The sequence below is a fragment of the Scyliorhinus canicula genome, chromosome 7 (genome assembly GCF_902713615.1).
Source record: "Scyliorhinus canicula chromosome 7, sScyCan1.1, whole genome shotgun sequence".
Lineage (NCBI taxonomy): Eukaryota > Metazoa > Chordata > Chondrichthyes > Carcharhiniformes > Scyliorhinidae > Scyliorhinus > Scyliorhinus canicula.
The window spans coordinates 117226165-117248598 of NC_052152.1; the positions used below are offsets into that span (position 1 = coordinate 117226165).

Here is a 22434-nt window from a genome sequence, read left to right on the forward strand (position 1 = left end):
GTATAGTGTTCAATTCTGGTCGCCACACTACCAGAAGGATGTGGAGGCTTTAGAGAGGGTGCAGAAGAGATTTACCAGGATGTTGCCTGGTATGGAGGGCACTAGCTATGAGGAGAGGTTGAATAAACTTGTTTTGTTCTCACTGGAATGAAGGAGGTTGAGGGGCGACCTCATAGATATCTACAAAATTGAGGGGCATCGACAAAGTGGATAGTCAAAGACTTTTTCCCAGGGTAGAGGGGCCAATTACTAGGGGGCATAGGGTTAAGGTGCGAGGGGCAAGGTTTAGAGGAGATGTATGAGGTAAGTATTTTACACTGAGGGTAGTGGGTGCCTGGAACTCGCTGCCAGAGGAGGTGGTGGAAGCAGAGATGATAGTGACGTTTAAGTGGCATCTTGACAAATACATGAATAGGATGGGAATAGAGACCCCGGAAGTGCAGAAGATTTTAGTTTAGACGGGCAGCATGGTCAGCGCAGTTATGTTGGAGGGCCGAAGGGCCAGCTCCTGTACTTTTCTTTGTTCTTTGTTTTGTCAGTCCCAATTTCCTCAGCAATCTGGGCTGCCAATCGTCTGGACCAGGTGACGTATCCACTCTAAGCATAACCAGCCCTTCCAGTACATCTTTCCTATCAATTTTTATTATATAATTATCTCTACTATCTCCACATGTACTGATAATTGGTCAACATCCTTTTCCTTAATAAAGGCCGATGCAAAGTACAGATCCACTTATTCTATCCTCTCCCTGTGCCTCTACACATATACCACCATCTTTGTCCCTTGTAGAACTCACTCCACCTCTTACTACCCACACACTATTTACCTGCCAGTAGAAGATATTTGGGTCTCTTTTGTTTTAACTGGCATTTTCTTCTCATACCCTCTCTTTGCCGATCTTATTTTCCTCTTCACTTCCCCTACCAACTTCTTGTATTTAGCCTGAGTACAGACTGAAAATGTCTGTTCCCTCCTCTCTCCACAGATGTTGTCACACCTGCTGAGATTGCTCAGTATTTTGTCTTCGCAGTCAATATCGTTACTGTTGCAATGTAGGAAATGCAGCAAGACCTGACATCCAGCAGAGATAAATGTTCAGATAATTGAGCCCTTTGTTTCAGCAGCATTTCCAAACACTAACCAGCCTCCAAGTTGGCCAAGGTGAATCTGTTCTGAGCTGAATCTGTGGCATAGCTCACAGTTAAGTGCATGCAGAGCGATCACCTTCATAAATGAGTTGAAGCCCATGCAAGGAACAAGCACCTGGGCGCTGATTAAGAGACTGACAACTACTTAATGCCCACCAACACTCATTAAAGAATTTGCACGGTATTTTAATGGCTAGTGCCTTTCCTCATGCTTTGTCCGAACAGCAACCAGCTGATTGGGATTATGTTGTGTATTGACCCCTTTAATCATATTTTGGTTTGATGGCTAAGCCTCATTTGTGATTCGCTTTTTATTTAAGGCAGTTTCCCTTTAAGGGACTGACTCTTTAATTTTTCTCTCTGTTTATTTGACTTGTTTTACTTGGTTATTTATGTTGATTAAAATAGTTGGAGGATCTTCAGTGCTTCTTCACACTCATTCACATGTTCGCTCACTGCTGGTGATTTGAAGAAGCCCTACGAAACGTGTCAGAAAACATTCTGGGACACTTTGCCAAGGCTCCACCATTCTAGCTACTTTGTAAATTCTCTAAGAAAGTAAGTGCTATGCTACTCCACCTTGTCGGAGTCAGCAGGAGAAAGGGAGGCGGCCATCTTGCTATCTTCCTTGTCTGGACAAGGGATTGAGACCAAGTAAATCAACACCAGATGCTGCAAAAGAGAGAAATAGGTTGGTGAGATTACTTATTTCCCCATCGTGGGTGCAGAGATCCCCCTCCTCTGGGCCTCCTCCACCAGCACCTCCAGTACCCTGCTCGAGAACCCATGGTCCCCCTCCCTCAACCTCTTCTTCATTCTGACCCCAATATGTGTCACTCAATTTACTCCACACCCCCAGCTGAGGTGAGTGGGAGAAACCCACGCATGTTACTCAATGAAAATTGCACATCCAATCAAATTCAAATTATGATGAGTTTTGTGAGGGCCACAAAGTGTCCAACTAGTTTGTAGAGTGAAACAGAAAGTAATTCTTATTTACATCAATATTTACACAGCATCAGTCATTCACTACTGGTTCTCTCTCTCTAGCCAATACCACACTGGCCAGCTCTATTTCTACAGCTGAAAGGTTAATGATTGCCCAGCGCCCCCCTCCCCCTCAGTGGGGGAGCTCATATTCCCCAACAGAGTTCATGGGGTAACCAATTGTTCCCAGCCAGACCTTCACAGGGTTTACAGATTGCTTCATTCAAAGTGCAGGGCTTCTGCCAGCTGAATTGCCACCTCCGGTCTGAAGATAGAAGAGGCCTGAAGTGCCAACGCCAAGTGCTCAAACGCCAAACAACAACGGTGACAACAGGCACCCCCTATACAACCCAAAATACCACCCTCCGTACCCCGGCTTGGCCCTATACAACCCTCATAAAAGGAGATGGCGATCCTGGGGGACGTCACGACCTGGATCCCATCCTTACTGGGTGGGATCCAGAGTTACATATTTAAGTGAGCTATTAGGTTCATTTGAGTCCGTCTGCGCCAGCTTATTCCAGCTGCCAGGAACTAACCCCCACACCCGGGAGACCTTGCCATGGCGTTGTTCAGCACTGGTCCACACAAACGTGGACAAAGCCTTGACAAAGGGTCATCCAGACTCAAAACGTTAGCTCCATTCTCTCTCCACAGATGCTGTCAGACCTGCTGAGATTGTCCAGCATTTTATGTTTTTCTTTCGGATTCCAGCATCCGCAGTAATTTGCTTCTACCCTGCCAGCTTGGATCTTGTTTGACTCCTTTGTTGAGACTGCGAACTGGATTAAATTTGAATTTGAATTGTGGAGCAAGCAGGGAGATGGATTAGAGGCGTGTCCCGTCCACTCTGCGCACAGGTTTTGTAATTCTGGGAAAGGAATAAAAATAAAAAAAGGCCAGATCCTTCCTACCCACCTCAGAGTGCAACATATCTATCAGTAGATATTTGAATATCATTTTCTATGGGGGCCATTTTCAAATGTTTTGTAATGTTCTTTCATTCTTTTTATGAATAATGTATATTCTTGCCAAAAACAACATAGTTAGAGATTCGGAGGGATCAGGGCATGCTCCAGAAACTGGAAGGAGTGGAAAGCTACAATCAAGCAAAAACTGGGTGTGAGGGAGCATCGCTCCCTCTGCCTTGTGAGTAAGAACCTGGCTACCTGAGGCACTCTCGGTGTTGCTGTACATGGTGCTGCTCTGGCCTATTCCTCACTCCTGCACTTTAGTGATCATCTGAGCCTCTGCTGCTTTATCCAGAGGTCGAAATGGGCCGTGTTTACAGGGACAGAGGGGGAAAAATGTGCCCAACAACTCCCTCCTCCTGTTGGTCACCTTTGTGTAGCTGCATAAAGCTATGCGTAGACCCTAGGCGCGTAAATATCAAGTATCACTATGTGCTGATGTTCTACTTGTCCACGGTGTTGCAAAGGATGGGTCTGGCCATACTGCTGTGGAACACTGCCAGTAATTATACTGTGCCATGCCCCCGACCCTTCATGGTAAACTTATGCATAGAATGCCTTTGACCACAGATCCATCAGGAAGTGGTCTGCAACTAAGGCCCTAGAGGCCCTTTCGGAGAAGATGATGATGGATCCTGAGCAGATTGTCAAGGTCATTTGGGCAGAATGCCTCAAAACCAGAACTTTCAAACAAACGCCAAGACCCTCCACGTCAGATTCTTCCTACATGCCAGAGTCTCACCTTGTCCACACATTGCTCTCGCGGTGACTGCGGTGGGGAATAGACAATTGTTCACCTCCTTGTGGAATATGCCTTTACAAAGAAGGTCTGCACAAAGAACAAAGAAAAGTACAGCACAGAAACAGGCCCTTCGGCCCTCCAAGCCTGTGCCGACCATGCTACCCGTCTAAACTACAACCTTCTACGCTTCCTGGGTCCGTATCCCTCTATTCCCATCCTATTCATGTATTTGTCAAGATGCCCCTTAAATGTCACTATCGTCCCTACTACCACCACCTCCTCCGGCAGCGAGTTCCAGGCACCAACTGCCCTCTGTGTAATAAAACTTGCCTCGTACATCTCCTCTGTACCTTGCCCCGAGCACCTTAAACCTAGTAATTGACCCCTCGACTCAGAGAAAAAGCCTCTGACTATCCACTCTGTCTATGTCCCTCACAAAGATGCAGTGGTACTTGTTGAAGTTCATCCCGAGCAGCTGCGTGACGCAGAACTCTTGCTCTACGGTCTGTCCCTAGGAACACACACTGAGACAAACATCAACTGCTGCTGGAGGATCATCAACTGGGCAGTAGGTGCTCTTTGGTCTGCTCGAACCTTGTTGGTCTTTCAACACAAAGGGCCCTGACCAAGTGCTACAGACTGGCACATTCCAATAGCCAAAACTAGATGCTGAGGGATGCACTAAATCTTGGGTCAGCCATAGCAGAGGTACAATGGGGGAAGGTCACTGTCTAAGGCCAAAGTACACTGAAGAGTGGGAAAATTTGTAGAACCCCTCAGCCTGTATGCCTGACATTGGATGTGATTTGTCAGTACAAAAATATTGAAATTGTGTGGAGAAACCTCGGAACATGCTGTATTGAAGGAACCGCTGAATTCCATTGCACTTCCTGTAATTTTTCAATTTGAAGTGTATTGTCCCTAGTCTATATGCCTGACATGGAAAGTATATTGAAAATAGCAAAGAATTACCATTGTGTAGAGGCACCAAAGGTTGGAACCCGCTGTTTGGAAACAAGTTGAGTTTTGCTCACTTTGTATAATTTTCGAATTGAAATCTTTTGCAATGCTCTATAAATGAAGCATATTCTATAAATGAAGTATATATTTTTGGAAGAACAAAATTATGGCTTTAAAAGTGGCTGATTTCCCTGCTTCCTGTCAGAACTGGTCCGCATCAGCTGGGTTCATGTCACATGCATAAGTGTGAGGTCCTGCTGGCACAGGAAATCCAACCCTCCACACCGCATCCAGCTTAACCTTGACAGGAGGCTGCACCTCAGATTGGGAGAGTGCAATTTGCTGTCTCTAACTTCAGAAGCCTTCAGGCAGTAGCAGTGCTGTTGACCTGCTGCCCCCCCGTCCAAAAAATAAAAAGAGTAATCGCAAAACCTGTAGCCTTGAAAAATCTCAGTACTGCTTCTGAAATGAAGGCCTTTGATCTGGGGTGGCTGTGTGTAGACACTAATACCCTGTGGACACCAGGAAAGGAAGGCGGGAGCCATGGAGGTGCCAACCAATGCCTTATTGGTCCACTATTGAAATCCTCATGCCTGTTCTAGCTGCTAAGATTCCCTCAAAACTGTCAAAGTAGCTCAAAGAGGGCATAGGTCCATGTCGTGAGCCCCTCTCCGCTTTGTGCCACTGGGAAACGGGCATACCCCAGGTGCGAAGCAGATGACCGTTGGCCCCTCTAATGAGATTTAGCACAATAATTGATTTCTGAAACTTAAATCAGTGCGCCATTCATTGCCAGAATGTGAATGGAGAACAGCAGATGTCCATTTTTAACATTATATACTGGAAGCCAGTGGGCCTGATGTCAAATCAGCATTGTAACTAAGGGTTACCTCAGTTGCCTTGGCGACTGTCTATATTTATTTGTCTGCAGATGCAATCCCTGGGAGCAGCGACTAAACTGTGTCAGCAGCTGCCTGAGGACAGCTTTAAAACCCATTTGTTTAATCGTGCATTTCATCCATTTTGTTCTAGTTTTTTTGAAGGTGTTTTGCCATTTAAAGTATGTGATGTGTTGATTTCCGTCAGTGAGGCTAAACTGAAGGCTGGGACCTCCATCTTGAGATTCTGACTCCTGGGGACCAATTTTTGTTTCGAGGTCAGGCAGAATGATTTTAGCCTCTCCCAGGAGGTGACCAGGCTACTGGTGAGTAGATGTTGTGGTGGCTCATGGTAACACGCTTGAATAAGTCAGAGCTGACAGACAACTGGTCTCTCCTGCCCATTTTCTGTGCACGCTTTGTCTGCAGGAGACAATTTACTGGTGTGAGCTCATTGTGGAATTGTTGATAACACAAGGAGCACTCTGATGAATAGGATGAGGAAAGACCCTTTCAGTCAAATTTAAAGAGGTAGGGACATTCAGAATCATTACTCCTTTGAAGACCCTTTTCTGTACATCAGGCTATGGAAAATGGAGTAAGGAACAACCCCACTAGGGTGCAATAGATCCACCTCTTCCGGCACGATTCTACAGCCTCCTTACACTCTCACTCAGCGAAACCAGGCCAGTGAATTGCGGGAGAGGCCAAAAATGAGAGCTGTGCTAGGTGGAAAACAGTTCGCGATGCAACTGGCCCGCCCCGTAGACGAAATTGGGATCCCGCCATAACTGGCAAGAAACCAATTATCACCACTTAAGCTCAATTTCCATACAATTAAAAGGAGCCACCCCATACCCAACAGCCTCTCATGATTCATCGGCCTCCCCAGCAAATAGAATTTACAGCACAGAAGGAGGCTATTCGGCCCGTCGAGTCTGCACCGGCTCTTGGAAAGAGCACCCTACCCAAGGTCAACACCTCCACCCTATCCCCATAACCCAGTAACCCCACCCAACACTAAGGGCAATTTTGGTCACTAAGGGCAATTTAGCATGGCCAATCCACCTACCTGCACATCTTTGGACTGTGGGAGGAAACCGGAGCACCCGGAGGAAACCCACGCACACACGGGGAGGATGTGCAGACTCCGCACAGACAGTGACCCAAGCCGGGAATCGAACCTGGGACCCTGGAGCTGTGAAGCGATTGTGCTATCCACAATGCTACCGTGCGGCCCCAAATGGTCACGCTAGCGCTGATTAGCACTCCTTTTGAAAAACGTGGACCTGGTGGAAGGGCTTCTGTGGGGAGATGAGGACGAGAGTGGCCATCTTTGCTCACAGGCAAAGAACCTGGGGGTGCTGGGTTTGCCACCGTAGTGCTCGGCAGGGGGTGGGGGAACTTCGGCTGGGGAGGGGGCACCCTTAGCAGCAGTGGGCCACCATGGGAGAGAGGGACAACCACGTGCGACTCCACCATGCCAACCCCTGGACCATGTGTACCCATTCCGGGGGCAACCCGGTCTGCCTCACTGACCACCCATAACCCCACCAAATGTTGTTGCCTCTGGCCATGCGGCTGTTGGCTATCGCAAATAGGGAATTGGCAATCGTGGTTAAGTGAGCACTTCACACAACCCGAGTGGATTCCCGTGAGTCGGAGGGCCAAGGAGCATGTGGGAGTCATTGCCTAGCATCTCAATCAGATTGTGATGCCTGGACACTGTGCCTGAACACGATGGGGGGCAATACCACACACACAGCAGCTAACATCCGAACACCCAGGGGATGGGACACAGCTCCAGGGACATGTCCACGGCTGGAGGGTGGGTGTGTGCCTCGGGGGGGGGGGGGGGGGGGGGGGGACCAGGTCCAGGTGAAATTATGTACGGGTGTCTGGGATACAGGGTCTGGGGTCCGTTGAGGGGTCCCGCTGCGGCCTGTGTGTGGGCAGGGCATTGCAGATGTCAGCGGGGAGGAAATCTATGGGAGAATCGAGGGTCCCAAGGGCTGATAGACTGTACACATGTTACCTTGCACTCACCGGGCCATCTGGGAGTGCCGTCCGTCAGCAGGAATGGGTTCCACACCCTGAACATACAGCTCGTGTGTAACACCATATGAAGATAATTGGGGGGCAGCATGGAGGGCTGGGAGGGGTATGTGCTCACGTGGGGGTGGAAAGGTCTTGGCGAGGGTGGGGCATTGGTATCCGCCCGCCCGTGCTGCCCGGTGTAGTTCGTTGACCTTCTTGCGGCACTGGAGGCCAGTCCTCCTGGTCACTCTTCTCGAGCTGGCAGCTGCTGCCACCTAATCCCGGGTGGTAGTGGGAGGCCTGTGACTCGCCCTCTGGCACCCTCGGAGGAACAGGACATCCTTCCTGGACTCCACCGCATCTCGGAGCCTCCCCAGGTCAGCATCCCCGAATCTTGGGGCTGGGCTTATAGGTGCCGTAACTGCGAGCTGAGTGGGGCTGGCTGTGCAAGTGATGTCTATGTGCCTCTCGACCCTGTTAGCGATTTCCAGCGGGCTCCGGCGGGCACGGTCCTGGCAAATCGGCTGGCGAGCCTTCGTTTGTGGCGAGAAGCCCACGGGGCCTCATTAAGTGGACTAATTAACTTGAATTGAATTCTTTGCCTTGACGGGCCAAGTGCTGGGAAGTTCGCGGCAGTTCCCGCTCGCTGCCACACTTCGAAATCTCTCCGGAGAATCGCGCCCTTTGTGTGAGGCCACTATTGGGGATTTCTCCTGGATGAGCAGTGCCGATGGGAATATTGTCAAGAATGGGATTTCCACAACCTGGAATGACAAGACCTTGACAAGTGTCTACCGGAGGTGGAGAAAGATGAGCAAGGTTACTGACCACATCTTTGGGTGTGGGAATGGTATGGCCACCATTGGTGTTTTGTACAAACCAAACCTTTTTCAAATCATGTGATTTGTATTGCCTGGTGGTTTTGATGGTTTGTCAATGCGACATTGACTGTGAGGGTGGTTGTAATACTGGCGGGTGTGAGGGCCGCTATAAGATAAATGGTGGTAGCAGCACTGGCGGCTGCTAGGGCAGTGGGTTCACGGATGGCAGCTGCGATGTTGGCAGATGGGTAATCGAAGGGCACTGCTGGCGTTTGCAAGGCCAGCCTGTGATGAACGGTATTAATAACTGCTGCAAACGGTACCTGACCTTTAATACCTTGCCCCTTTAAGATGCTTGGAACCCTGGGGGACTCCACCTCTGGCTACGCCCCCAGGAAACGGTATATAGAATAAGGCTCCATGTGGTGAGCACACTTCTCTCGGATGCTGTTCAGTTCTCTGTAGATTAAAGCCTTTTGATTACCGACCTCGCTCTTGCGTCGTAATTGAGGGTGCCTCACAGCCATTGTAGCCTTAATGTTTGAATTGCTGGCACAATGATGTGATTACTGAAATTGATGTGACTTTACCAGTCGATTAGAATTAATGATGGGGTTTCAACTGGCTTTTTAGTTCTCTGTTAAAATTTTGGTTCAAAAGTTTTGAGAGAGAATGGCATCTCAACCGTTTGTAGTCTGAAAGAGTAGATGAATTAGGTATGACAGGTTCCGTTCCCATAACTACAGCGTATGGTAGTTCCCATCTGTACCTACAGCATTTGGTTCCGTTTCCGTCTGTACCTACATTGTCTCGTTCAATTGCAGTCAGCCTACAGAGTCTGGTTCAGTTCCTGTCTGTGCCTACACCATCGTGTTCAATTCCCGTCTGTACCGACAGCTTTAGTTCCTGTCTGTACCTATAGGATCTCATTCAATTCCCATCTGTATCAACAGCGTCTAGTTGAGTTCCTGTCTGTACCTACAGCGCTTGGTTCAGTTCCTGTCTGTACTTATGTAAAACCCCTAAGGTGCAGAAGGAGCCCATCGAATTTGCACCGACCCTTCGATAGAGCTCCCTAACCGAGGCCTAATCCCCTGCCATATCCCAATAACCCCATCTAACCTTTGAACAATAAGGGGCAATTTAGCCTGGCCAATCCTCCTAACCTGCACATCTTTAGGCTGTGGGAGGAAACTAGAGCACCCAAAGCAGACACGGGGAGAAGAGGAAAACACCACCCAGTCACCCGAGGTCAGAATTGAACTTGGGTCCCTGGTGCTGTGTGGCAGCAGTTCAAACCACTGTGCCACCGTGCTGCCCATACGCTGTCTCTACAACAACTGATACTGTTCCCACCTGTACCTACAGCGTATCGTTCAGTTCCTGTCTGTAACTACAGCATCTGATTCTGTTCCCGCCCGTACCTGTAGCATATCGTACAATTCCCACCTGTAACTAAAACGTCAGGTTAATTTTCCATCTGTACCTACAGCGTCCGTTTCAGTTTCCATCTGTAACTACAGCATCTGGTTCAGTTCCCGTCTGTAACTACAGCGTCTGATTCAGTTCCCATCTGTAACTACAGCATCTGGTTCAGTTCCCGTCTGTAAATACAGCATCTGGTTCAGTTCCCGTCTGTAACTACAGCATCTGGTTCAGTTCCCGTCTGTAACTACAGCATCTGGTTCAGTTCCCGTCTGTAACTACAGCATCTGGTTCAGTTCCCATCTGTAACTACAGCGTCTGGTTCAGTTCCCGTCTGTAACTACAGCATCTCGTTCAGTTCCCGTCTGTAACTACAGCGTCTGGTTCAGTTCCCGTCTGTAACTACAGCATCTGGTTCAGTTCCCGTCTGTAAATACAGCCTCCGGTTCAGTTCCCGTCTGTAACTACAGCGTCTGGTTCAGTTCCCGTCTGTAACTACAGCCTCTGGTTCAGTTCCCATCTGTAACTACAGCGTCTGGTTCAGTTCCCATCTGTAACTACAGCATCTGGTTCAGTTCCCATCTGTAACTACAGCGTCTGGTTCAGTTCCCATCTGTAACTACAGCGTCTGGTTCAGTTCCCGTCTGTAACTACAGCATCTGGTTCAGTTCCCGTCTGTAACTACAGCATCTGGTTCAGTTCCCGTCTGTAATTACAGCATCTGGTTCAGTTCCCATCTGTAACTACAGTGCACGGTTCAGTTTCCGTCTGTAACTACAGTGCACGGTTCAGTTCCCGTCTGTAACTACAGCATCTGGTTCAGTTCCCATCTGTAACTACAGTATGTAGTTCAGTTCCCGTCTGTAACTACAGTATCTGGTTCAGTTCCCATCTGTAACTACAGCGTCTGGTTCAGTTCCCGTCTGTAACTACAGCATCTGGTTCAGTTCCCGTCTGTAACTACAGTATGTGGCTCAGTTCCCGTCTGTAACTACAGCGTCTGATTCAGTTTCCGTCTGTAACTACAGCATCTGGTTCAGTTCCCGTCTGTAACTACAGTATGTGGTTCAGTTCCCGTCTGTAACTACAGCATCTGGTTCAGTTCCCATCTGTAACTACAGCGTCTGGTTCAGTTCCCGTCTGTAACTACAGCATCTGGTTCAGTTCCCGTCTGTAACTACAGCGTCTGGTTCAGTTCCCATCTGTAACTACAGCATCTGGTTCAGTTCCCGTCTGTAACTACAGCATCTGGTTCAGTTCCCGTCTGTAAATACAGCATCTGGTTCAGTTCCCATCTGTAACTACAGTGCACGGTTCAGTTTCCGTCTGTAACTACAGTGCACGGTTCAGTTCCCGTCTGTAACTACAGCATCTGGTTCAGTTCCCGTCTGTAACTACAGTATGTGGTTCAGTTCCCGTCTGTAACTACAGCATCTGGTTCAGTTCCCGTCTGTAACTACAGTATGTGGTTCAGTTCCCGTCTGTACCTACAGTGCACGGTTCAGTTCCCATCTGTACCTACAGTGCACGGTTCAGTTCCCATCTGTACCTACAGTGCACGGTTCAGTTCCCATCTGTACCTACAGTGCACGATTCAGTTCCCGTCTGTACCTACAGTGCACGGTTCAGTTTACGTCTGTAACTACAGCATCTGGTTCAGTTCCCATCTGTACCTACAGTGCACGGTTCAGTTCTCGTCTGTACCTACAGTGCACGGTTCAGTTCCTGTCTGTACCTACAGTGCACGGTTCAGTTCCCGTCTGTAACTACAGTGCACGGTTCAGTTTCCGTCTGTACCTACAGTGCACGGTTCAGTTTCCGTCTGTAACTACAGCATCTGGTTCAGTTCCCATCTGTACCTACAGTGCACGGTTCAGTTCCCGTCTGTACCTACAGTGCACGGTTCAGTTTACGTCTGTAACTACAGCATCTGGTTCAGTTCCCATCTGTACCTACAGTGCACAGTTCAGTTCCCGTCTGTACCTACAGTGCACGGTTCAGTTTCCGTCTGTAACTACAGCATGTGGTTCAGTTCCCGTCTGTACCTACAGTGCATGGTTCAGTTCCCGTCTGTACCTACAGTATACGGTTCAGTTCCCGTCTGTACCTACAGTGTACGGTTCAGTTCCCGTCTGTACCTACAGTGTACGGTTCAGTTTCCGTCTGTAACTATAGCATCTGGTTCAGTTCCCGTCTGTACCTACAGTGCACGGTTCAGTTTCCGTCTGTAACTATAGCATCTGGTTCAGTTCCCGTCTGTAACTACAGTATGTGGTTCAGTTCCCGTCTGTAACTACAGCATCTGGTTCAGTTCCCGTCTGTAACTACAGTATGTGGTTCAGTTCCCGTCTGTAACTACAGCATCTGGTTCAGTTCCCATCTGTAACTACAGCGTCTGGTTCAGTTCCCGTCTGTAACTACAGCATCTGGTTCAGTTCCCGTCTGTAACTACAGCATCTGGTTCAGTTCCCGTCTGTAACTACAGTATGTGGTTCAGTTCCCGTCTGTAACTACAGCATCTGGTTCAGTTCCCATCTGTAACTACAGCGTCTGGTTCAGTTCCCGTCTGTAACTACAGCATCTGGTTCAGTTCCCGTCTGTAACTACAGCGTCTGGTTCAGTTCCCATCTGTAACTACAGCATCTGGTTCAGTTCCCGTCTGTAACTACAGCATCTGGTTCAGTTCCCGTCTGTAAATACAGCATCTGGTTCAGTTCCCATCTGTAACTACAGTGCACGGTTCAGTTTCCGTCTGTAACTACAGTGCACGGTTCAGTTCCCGTCTGTAACTACAGCATCTGGTTCAGTTCCCATCTGTAACTACAGTGCACGGTTCAGTTCTCGTCTGTACCTACAGTGCACGGTTCAGTTCCTGTCTGTACCTACAGTGCACGGTTCAGTTCCCGTCTGTAACTACAGTGCACGGTTCAGTTTCCGTCTGTACCTACAGTGCACGGTTCAGTTTCCGTCTGTAACTACAGCATCTGGTTCAGTTCCCATCTGTACCTACAGTGCACGGTTCAGTTCCCGTCTGTACCTACAGTGCACGGTTCAGTTTACGTCTGTAACTACAGCATCTGGTTCAGTTCCCATCTGTACCTACAGTGCACAGTTCAGTTCCCGTCTGTACCTACAGTGCACGGTTCAGTTTCCGTCTGTAACTACAGCATGTGGTTCAGTTCCCGTCTGTACCTACAGTGCATGGTTCAGTTCCCGTCTGTACCTACAGTGTACGGTTCAGTTCCCGTCTGTACCTACAGTGTACGGTTCAGTTCCCGTCTGTACCTACAGTGTACGGTTCAGTTTCCGTCTGTAACTACAGTGCACGGTTCAGTTTCCGTCTGTAACTATAGCATCTGGTTCAGTTCCCGTCTGTACCTACAGTGCACGGTTCAGTTCACGTCTGTACCTACAGTGCACGGTTCAGTTCCCGTCTGTACCTACAGTGCACGGTTCAGTTCACGTCTGTACCTACAGTGCACAGTTCAGTTTCCTTCTGTACCTACAGTGCACGGTTCAGTTTCCATCTGTACCTACAGTGCACGGTTCAGTTTCCGTCTGTACCTACAGTGCACGGTTCAGTTCACGTCTGTACCTACAGTGCACGGTTTAGTTCCCATCTGTACCTACAGTGCACGGTTCAGTTTCCGTCTGTACCTACAGTGCACGGTTCAGTTTCCGTCTGTAACTACAGCATCTGGTTCAGTTCCCGTCTGTACCTACAGTGCACGGTTCAGTTTCCTTCTGTACCTACAGTGCACGGTTCAGTTTCCATCTGTACCTACAGTGCACGGTTCAGTTCACGTCTGTACCTACAGTGCACGGATCAGTTCCCGTCTGTACCTACAGTGCACGGTTCAGTTCACGTCTGTACCTACAGTGCACGGTTCAGTTTCCGTCTGTACCTACAGTGCACGGTTCAGTTTCCGTCTGTAACTACAGCATCTGGTTCAGTTCCCGTCTGTACCTACAGTGCACGGTTCAGTTCTCATCTGTAACTACAGTGTATGGTTCAGTTCCCTTCTGTAACTACAGTGTACGGTTCAGTTCCCGTCTGTAACTACAGTGTATGGTTCAGTTCCCGTCTGTAACTACAGTGTATGGTTCAGTTCCCGTCTGTAACTACAGTGTATGGTTCAGTTCCAGTCTGTATCCGTGTAACAGCCTCTGATTCTGTTCCCATCCTTACCTGCAGCATATCGTACAGTTTCCGTCTAGCTATAGCATATGGTTCAGTTCCGTCTGTACCTACAGCATTTAGCTCCATTCCTGTCTGTACCTACAGCGTCTGGTTCCGTTCCTGTCTGCACCTTCAGCGCCTGGTTCCATTCTCGCCTGTAGTTACAGCATCTGGCTCTGTTCCTGTCTGTGCCTACAGCATCTGCTTCCATTCCTGCCTGTACCAACCGCGTCTGGCGATGTTCCTGTCTGCACCTACAGCATCTGGCTCTGAACCCGGCTGTACGTACAGCATCTGGCTCCATTCCTGTCTGTACCTACAGCATCAAGCTCCATTCCTGTCTGTACCTACAGCATCTGGCTCCATTCCTGTCTGTACCTACAGTGTCTGGCTCCGGTCCTGTCTGTACCTACAGTGTCTGGCTCCGGTCCTGTCTGTACCTACAGTGTCTGGCTCCATTCCTGCCTGTACCTACAGTGTCTGGCTCCGGTCCTGTCTGTACCTACAGTGTCTGGCTCCGGTCCTGTCTGTACCTACAGTGTCTGGCTCCATTCCTGCCTGTACCTACAGTGTCTGGCTCCGGTCCTGTCTGTACCTACAGCATCAGGCTCCATTCCTGCCTGTACCTACAGCATCTGGCTCCATTCCTGTCTGTACCTACAGCATCTGGCTCCATTCCTGTCTGTACCTACAGCATCTGGCTCCATTCCTGTCTGTACCTACAGTGTCTGGCTCCGGTCCTGTCTGTACCTACAGTATCAGGCTCCATTCCTGTCTGTACCTACAGCATCTGGCTCCATTCCTGTCTGTACCTACAGTATCAGGCTCCATTCCTGTCTGTACCTACAGCATATGGCTCCATTCCTGTCTGTACCTACAGTATCAGGCTCCATTCCTGCCTGTACCTACAGCATCTGGCTCCATTCCTGTCTGTACCTACAGTATCTGGCTCCATTCCTGTCTGTACCTACAGTATCAGGCTCCATTCCTGTCTGTACCTACAGCATCAGGCTCCATTCCTGTCTGTACCTACAGTGTCTGGCTCCGGTCCTGTCTGTACCTACAGTATCAGGCTCCATTCCTGCCTGTACCTACAGCATCTGGCTCCATTCCTGTCTGTACCTACAGTATCAGGCTCCATTCCTGTCTGTACCTACAGCATCTGGCTCAATTCCTGTCTGTACCTACAGTGTCTGGCTCCGGTCCTGTCTGTACCTACAGCATCTGGCTCCATTCCTGTCTGTACCTACAGTGTCTGGCTCCGGTCCTGTCTGTACCTACAGCATCAGGCTCCATTCCTGCCTGTACCTACAGCATCTGGCTCCATTCCTGTCTGTACCTACAGTGTCTGGCTCCGGTCCTGTCTGTACCTACAGCATCTGGCTCCATTCCTGTCTGTACCTACAGTATCAGGCTCCATTCCTGCCTGTACCTACAGCATCTGGCTCCATTCCTGTCTGTACCTACAGTATCAGGCTCCATTCCTGCCTGTACCTACAGCATCTGGCTCCATTCCTGTCTGTACCTACAGCATCAGGCTCCATTCCTGTCTGTACCTACAGTGTCTGGCTCCGGTCCTGTCTGTACCTACAGTGTCTGGCTCCGGTCCTGTCTGTACCTACAGTGTCTGGCTCCGGTCCTGTCTGTACCTACAGTATCAGGCTCCATTCCTGTCTGTACCTACAGTGTCTGACTCCGGTCCTGTCTGTACCTACAGTATCAGGCTCCATTCCTGTCTGTACCTACAGCATCTGGCTCAATTCCTGTCTGTACCTACAGTGTCTGGCTCCGGTCCTGTCTGTACCTACAGCATCTAGTTCCGTTCTCGTCTATACAGGCAACGTCTGGTTGCGTTCAGATATTTAACTGCAGTGTCCCCTTCCCAATGTTTAAAACTATTTGCATCTTATTGACTGTCTGCTCTGAGAGTCTGTCTGTTGCTCTGCAGCATCAGGAAGCATGTTCAGATATCAGTAAAGAGCTGTCGGTACTTAGTAAGAAATACAGTGCCTGTTTTATCGAGGCAGACTTGAGGCAGAGAGTCAGGATCTGTGGCCTTTTCCTACTAACTGTCCTTTCTCACGCCCCCTGCGTTTGTTTTATACACTATTCCCAGCTCAGAAGAGAAATCAACTTGACATGCTCATGGAGAAATGCATGGTTGCTTTATTGATTTGCAACGCACAGCTGGTTGGGTGGTGTGTAAATTATGAAAAATGCCATTTGGGTGAAACTCTCCATCTGACCATTAGACTCCACATAACTTTCCGTGTGCCAGCTACCTCACTGCGGCTTGGCGCAGGGGCAAATGTACAAGTGTCTCAGCATTCGCGATGTAGAGTGCTGGCTGTTTGGCTTCAATGTCACTTTCTCTTGTCAGAAATCTCTCCTTAAAAGCGAGTTGCCGCAATTCGATTCCCACTGGAGGGAGCTGCAGCTCTAATGTTGGATAAATGTCTGTATCTCACCGCTTCTGACGGGAGTGGAATTCATCCCACTTGAAAGACCTACATTTAAACACTGCCATCTCACTATCTCAGGATAAAGCTCAAGTATTTTTGAAGCACCGTCATGTTCTAGTGTAGGAATTGCAGCAACATCACAGAATCGCAATAGTTACAGTGCAAAAAGTTGCCACTCTGCCCTTCATCCCCATGCTGGCTCTCCCAAGGAACAGTTCAGTTCACATCACCCCCACTCTCCCTGCTACTCCTCGTAGCCCTGCACATTCTTCTTTCTCCGATAATAATCCAATCAGCACTTGAAAGCTTCAGTTGGACCAGCCTCCACTACATTCCGGATCCTAACCACTCGCTGCGGGGAAAGTTTCTCCTCCTGTCTCCATTTGCTTCTTTGGCCAATTAACTTAAATCTGTGTTGTTTCATTCTCGATCTTTCCACCAGTGGGAACAGTTGCTCTCTGTCTACTCTGTCCGGGCCCCTCATGGTCCTGAACACCTCGATCGAATCTCCTCATAACCTTCTCTTCTCCAAGGAAAACAATCCCAGTTTTTCCAATCTATCAACGTCACTGCTCCACATCCCCGGAACCATTCTCATGACTCTTTCCTGCCCCCTCTTCAGTGCATTCAGATCCTTCCTAAAGTGCTATACTCACAACTGGCCCCGATATTCTACTGTGTTCCACAGTGAATAGTGGAGACAATAAAATCTCACGCACTGCAGTGTGGTAATGACCAGACGTTCCATTTTAGTTGTTGGTTCAGGATTAAATATTCGTCAGAACACTGGGGTGAATTTTCCTCCTATTACGATCCCAAACCAGACCCCAATAGTGGTTAGGACACTGGTCAGAAACTCTAATATTTTATTTTGATTTTGTGAGACTGAGAGGAAAGGATGCCTTGCTCCAGGAGTTTTTTCACTTATAGTGATATGGTGTATCAAAACAAACTTTATTTCTAACACAGTATTAACATATCCTTAACTTCACACAGGAAAATAACTTGCAATTACCCCTTAAACAACGCTGATCAATGCAGTGGCAGAGTAACCCTTAACTGCTATCTTTATTCACTCTCACAACAAAAAAAAACATCTCCATTCTCAATCCACTGTTAAATACAGTGAACACTCAGGAATATTTGTTGTACCAAGATGTTCTCTGAGACTGTTTTGAAGATTAAAAACCTGGGGCAGAATGCTCTGACCCCCCCCCCCCCACCCCCCGGCCGGGTCGGAGAATCGACGGAGGCGGGCGTCAATCCCGCCCCCGCTGTGTCCCGAAGTCTCCGGCACCAGAGATTCGGCGGGGGCAGGAATCGCGCCGCGCCGGTCAGCGGGCCCCCCCCCCCCCGGCGATTCTCTGGCCTGTGATGGGCCAAAGTCCCGCCGCTGTCATGCCTCTCCCACCGGCGTGGATCAAACCACCTACCTTACTGGTGGGACCAGGCGGCGCGGGCGGGCGCTGGGGTCGTGGGCACGGGGCGATCTGGCCCCGGGGGATGCCCCCACGGTGGCCTGGTCCACGATCGGGGCCCACCAAACGGCGGGCGGGCTTGTGCCGTAGGGGCACTGTTTTCCTTCCGCCTTCGCCATAGTCTTCACCATGGCGGAGGCGGAACTGACCCCCTCCCCTCTGCATGCACGGGAATGACATCAGCAGTTGCTGGCATCCGGCGCATGCGCAGACTTCCGCCGGCCGGTGAAGTCCCTTCGGCCCTGGCTGGCATGGCGCCAAAGGCCGTTCCTGCCAGCCGGCGGAGCGCCAACAAATCCGGCGAGAGCCTAGCCCCTCAATGTTAGGGCTTGGCCCCTAAAGGTGCGGAGACTTCCGCACCTTTGGGGCGGCCCGATGCCGGAGTGGTTCACGCCACTCCATCCCACCGGGACCCCCTGTCCCGCCGGGTAGGGGAGGATCCCGGCCCTAAATCCTGTCAGAATCATGCACAAACCCTGGCTGTATTTCTTCAGACGCTACTTTTCAGCTTGTTTCTGCTCACCTTCCAAACACAATTCAGAACTGCTTGGAAAGAAACTGCTACTCTGTCAAAGACATATCTTTATCTGAGCTGCAGTGAGAACAAAATGCTTGACTTCTGCTCATAGCTCCATCTAAAACTCAACTGAACTTCTTTTGCGCAAAATGCCTGATTCCTGAGCTCCACCCAGTAACTACATCACCTTACCAAGTGGAACTCTAATTAACTCCACAGGGAACCCCCCCCCCCCCCTTTAATCCAAACAAAACTGCATCAGCCCCAGCTTTTTACGATGACGTAGTTGCACCCCTGGCTCCCAAAATCTTTCAAGCCAGGGTTTTTAAAACCAACACTGTAGCAGTCAAAAAAAAGTAGCCCAGGCTTTTTAGCCCTTGCAGGATCAAATACATATAATACAATATATCTGAAATTCCTACATTCATCATTCTGCACAATAGTAACATGGAAACTTTTACATCCACTGGAGAGGGCAGAGTTTAAAGATCTTTTTTGGCACAAAGGACATTTTTTGTGCTATTTAATTGAATTGTCTTGAGTCTGTGGAACAACATTGATTTATTCACTTTTTATGTTCCTCATTTCAGGAGGTCGAGGAGCGGATGGTTGTCCAATTATAACTTTTCCCGAATATCCAGATTTCACTGACATCCCTGAGGAGGAGCTGCAAACTGTTGTGACTTACCTGACCAGTATTCCCAGGTAAGACTTGGGGCAGATGTAGAATTGGCACTAGACTGGTTCGTGCTGGTGTGGGCATCTTGTCATATACCTTCCCAGTTAGACTTCTGTCTGCACCCTTCAGCTCAAACATCACGTCGCTAATGATTTTGATGCGGGAACAAAATGCAACATCTCAAAGTTTGCAGATGATACCAAGTTGGGTGGGAGGGTGAATTGTGACGAGGATGCAGAGATCTAGACAGGTTGGGCGAGTGGGCCAATCAATAGTAGATGCAGTATAATTTTGATAAGTGTGAGGTTATTCACTTTGGAAGCAAAAACAGGAAGGCAGATTACTACCTGGATGATTGTAAATTGGGAGAGGAGAGTGTGCAGCGGGACCTGGGTGTCCTTGTGCACCAGTCACTGAAGGTAAGCATGCAAGTGCAGCAGGCGGTAAAGAAGGTTAATGGTATGTTGGCCTTCATTGCGAGAGGTTTTGAATACAGGAGGAGAGTTATGGGGCGGCATTCTCCCCTACCCGGTGGAACGGGGGGTCCCGGCGTAGGGGAGTGGTGCCAACCACTCCGGCATCAGGCCTCCCCAAAGGTACGGAATTCTCCGCACCTTTGGGGCTAGGCCCGCTCCGGAGCGGTTGGCACCACGACGACTGCCGGCAAAACCGGCACCAGCGGTCTTTCAGGCCCGCCGCCCGGCGCCGGGGCTGGCCGAAAGGCCTTCGCCGGTTCGCACATGCGCCGGTGGTGACGTCAGCGTCAGCTGCCGCTGGCGTCACCACCGGCACATGCGCGCTGGGTGATTCTCATCCGCTTCCGCCATGGCGGAGGTCGTGGCGGCGGCGGAGGAGAAAGAGTGCCCCCATGGCACTGGGCCGCCAGCGGATCGGGGGGCCCCGATCGCGGGCCTGGCTACCGTGGGGGCACCCCCCCGGGATCCGATCGCCCCGCGCCCTCCCCAGGACCCCGGGGGCACGCTGATCCCGCCGCCACCAGAGCTGGTTCAAACCTCGGCGGCGGGAGAGGCCTCCCAGCAGCGGGACTTCGGCCCATCGCGGGCCGGAGAATCGCCGCAGGGGCCTCGCCGATCGGAGTGGCGTGATTCCCGCCGCCGCCACTTCCCGGGTGGTAGAGAATCTCTGCCACGGCGGGGGCGGGATTTTCGGCGGCCCCAGGCGATTCTCCGACCCTGCTGGGGGTCGGAGAATTTCGCCCATGGTGTTGCAATTATACATGGCCTTGGTGAGGCCCTACCTAGAATATTGGGCGGAATTCTCTGCTCCCGCGCGGCATCGGGAAGGCCGTCGTGAACTCGGCCGAGTTTCACGACGGCCTCAGCGGCCGCTCCTCGCTCCCTATTTACCCCCCACACCCAGGGGGCTAGGAGCAGTGCTCCGTAAATCTCGGCTGCCGGGCCTTGACGCTTGCGCCAAGGCGGCGCGCCGAGAATGACGCGACGGCAGCGCCTAAGTGACGTCAACCGCGCATGCGCAGGTTGGCCGGCTCCAACCCGCGCATGCGCGGTTGCCGTCTTCCCCTCCGCTTCCCCGCAAGATGTGGCGGCTTGATCTTGCGGGGCGGCGGAGGGGAAAGAGTACGTCGCTTGGAGACGCCGGCCCGACGATCGGTGGCTACCGATCGCGGGCCAGTCCCCTCCCGAGCACGGCCGTGGTGCTTACTCCCCTCTCTGCCCCCCACAAGCCACAAACGAAGATTTGGCGCCATGTTCACAACGGCAGCGACCAGGTGAATTGCCGGTCGCCGTGAAAAATGGCGAGCGCCGATTCTGCGAGCGGGGGGTGCCAGGGCAGCATGAGTCGCCCGGCCCGCCCGCGATTCTCCCACCCGGCGCGGGGAGCAGAGAATTCCACCCATTGTGTGCAGTTTTGGTCTCCTTTTCTGAGGAAGGATATTCTTGCTCTCGAGGGAGTGTAGCGAATGTTCACCAAACTGATTCCAGGGATGGCAGGACTGTCATATGAGGAGAGATTGACTAGGTTGGGATTGTTCTCACTGGAGTTCAGAAGAATGAGGGGGGGATCTCACAGTGACTTATAAAATTCTAACAGGACTAGACAGGATAGATGCAGGGAAGATGTTCCCGATGCTGGGTGTGTCCAGAATCAGGGGTCACAGTCTGAGGATTCAGGGTAAACCATTTCGGACAGAGATGAGGAGACATTTCTGGACACAAAGCGTGGTGAGCCTGTGGAGTTCATTACCACAGGAAGTAGTTGATGCTAAAACATTGAATATATTCAAGAGGTGGCTAGATATAGCACTTGGGGCGAATGGGATCAAAGGTTATGGGAGAAAGCAGTATTAGGCTATTGAGTTAGATGATCAGCCATGATCGTGATAAATGGCGGAGCAGACTCAAAGGGCCTAAAAGCCTCCTCCTGCTCCTATTTTCTATGTATTTATGTAGGGGCTGGTTTAGCTCACTCAGTTAAATCGCTGGCTTTTACAGCAGACCAAGCAGGCCAGCAGCACGGTTCAATTCCTGTACCAGCCTCCCCGGACAGGCGCCGGAATGTTGCGACTAGGGGCTTTTCACAGTAACTTCATTGAAGCCTACTCGTGACAATAAGCGATTTTCATTTCATTTCATTCATTTTCATTTCATTTCATTTTCATTTGCCAGCTGGAAGTATAAGTTATGATGGTGCAGTGTGGGGAATGTGGCATCTCCCACCTCAATGAGCACCAAGACCACTTCCGGACCATTCTGCTTCCTTAACCAATGAAATTTAAGAACTGGGGACAAAGGATTTAAGTCAGAGGAAGGACTAAGAGGAATTATATGAATTAGAGTCAAATCAGGAAAGGAAATAAAGAGAGGAAAAGGAAGATTATATTAAGGGAGAGAAAAGAAGAGACTGAAAGGGGAAGTCACCGTAAACATAAAAATGGAATCCGTGGAATCCCGACAGTGCAGAAAGAGGCCATTTGGCCCATTGTGTCTGCACTGACCCTCTGAAAGAGCATCCTACCGAGACCCTATCCCCCACCCTATTCCCATAACTACAGTTAACCTGCACATCTTTGGACACTAAGGAACAATCTAGCACGGCCAATCCACCTAACCGTCACATCTTTGGACTGCAGGAGGAAACCAGAACACCCAGAGGAAACCCACGGAGA

The 22434-nt window shown here is 50.1% G+C and overlaps 1 protein-coding gene across 3 annotated transcripts in view; it reads left to right on the plus strand.

The window, feature by feature from the left end:
* Positions 1-22434, plus strand: part of mcf2la (mcf.2 cell line derived transforming sequence-like a) — a 250504-nt gene that overhangs the window by 118810 nt on the left and 109260 nt on the right. For all 3 annotated transcript variants that reach the window (XM_038802762.1, XM_038802761.1, XM_038802760.1), the window contains exon 3: positions 19198-19312. In XM_038802762.1, the coding sequence (XP_038658690.1) occupies positions 19198-19312 (115 nt within the window). The remainder of the gene's footprint in view (positions 1-19197; positions 19313-22434) is intronic.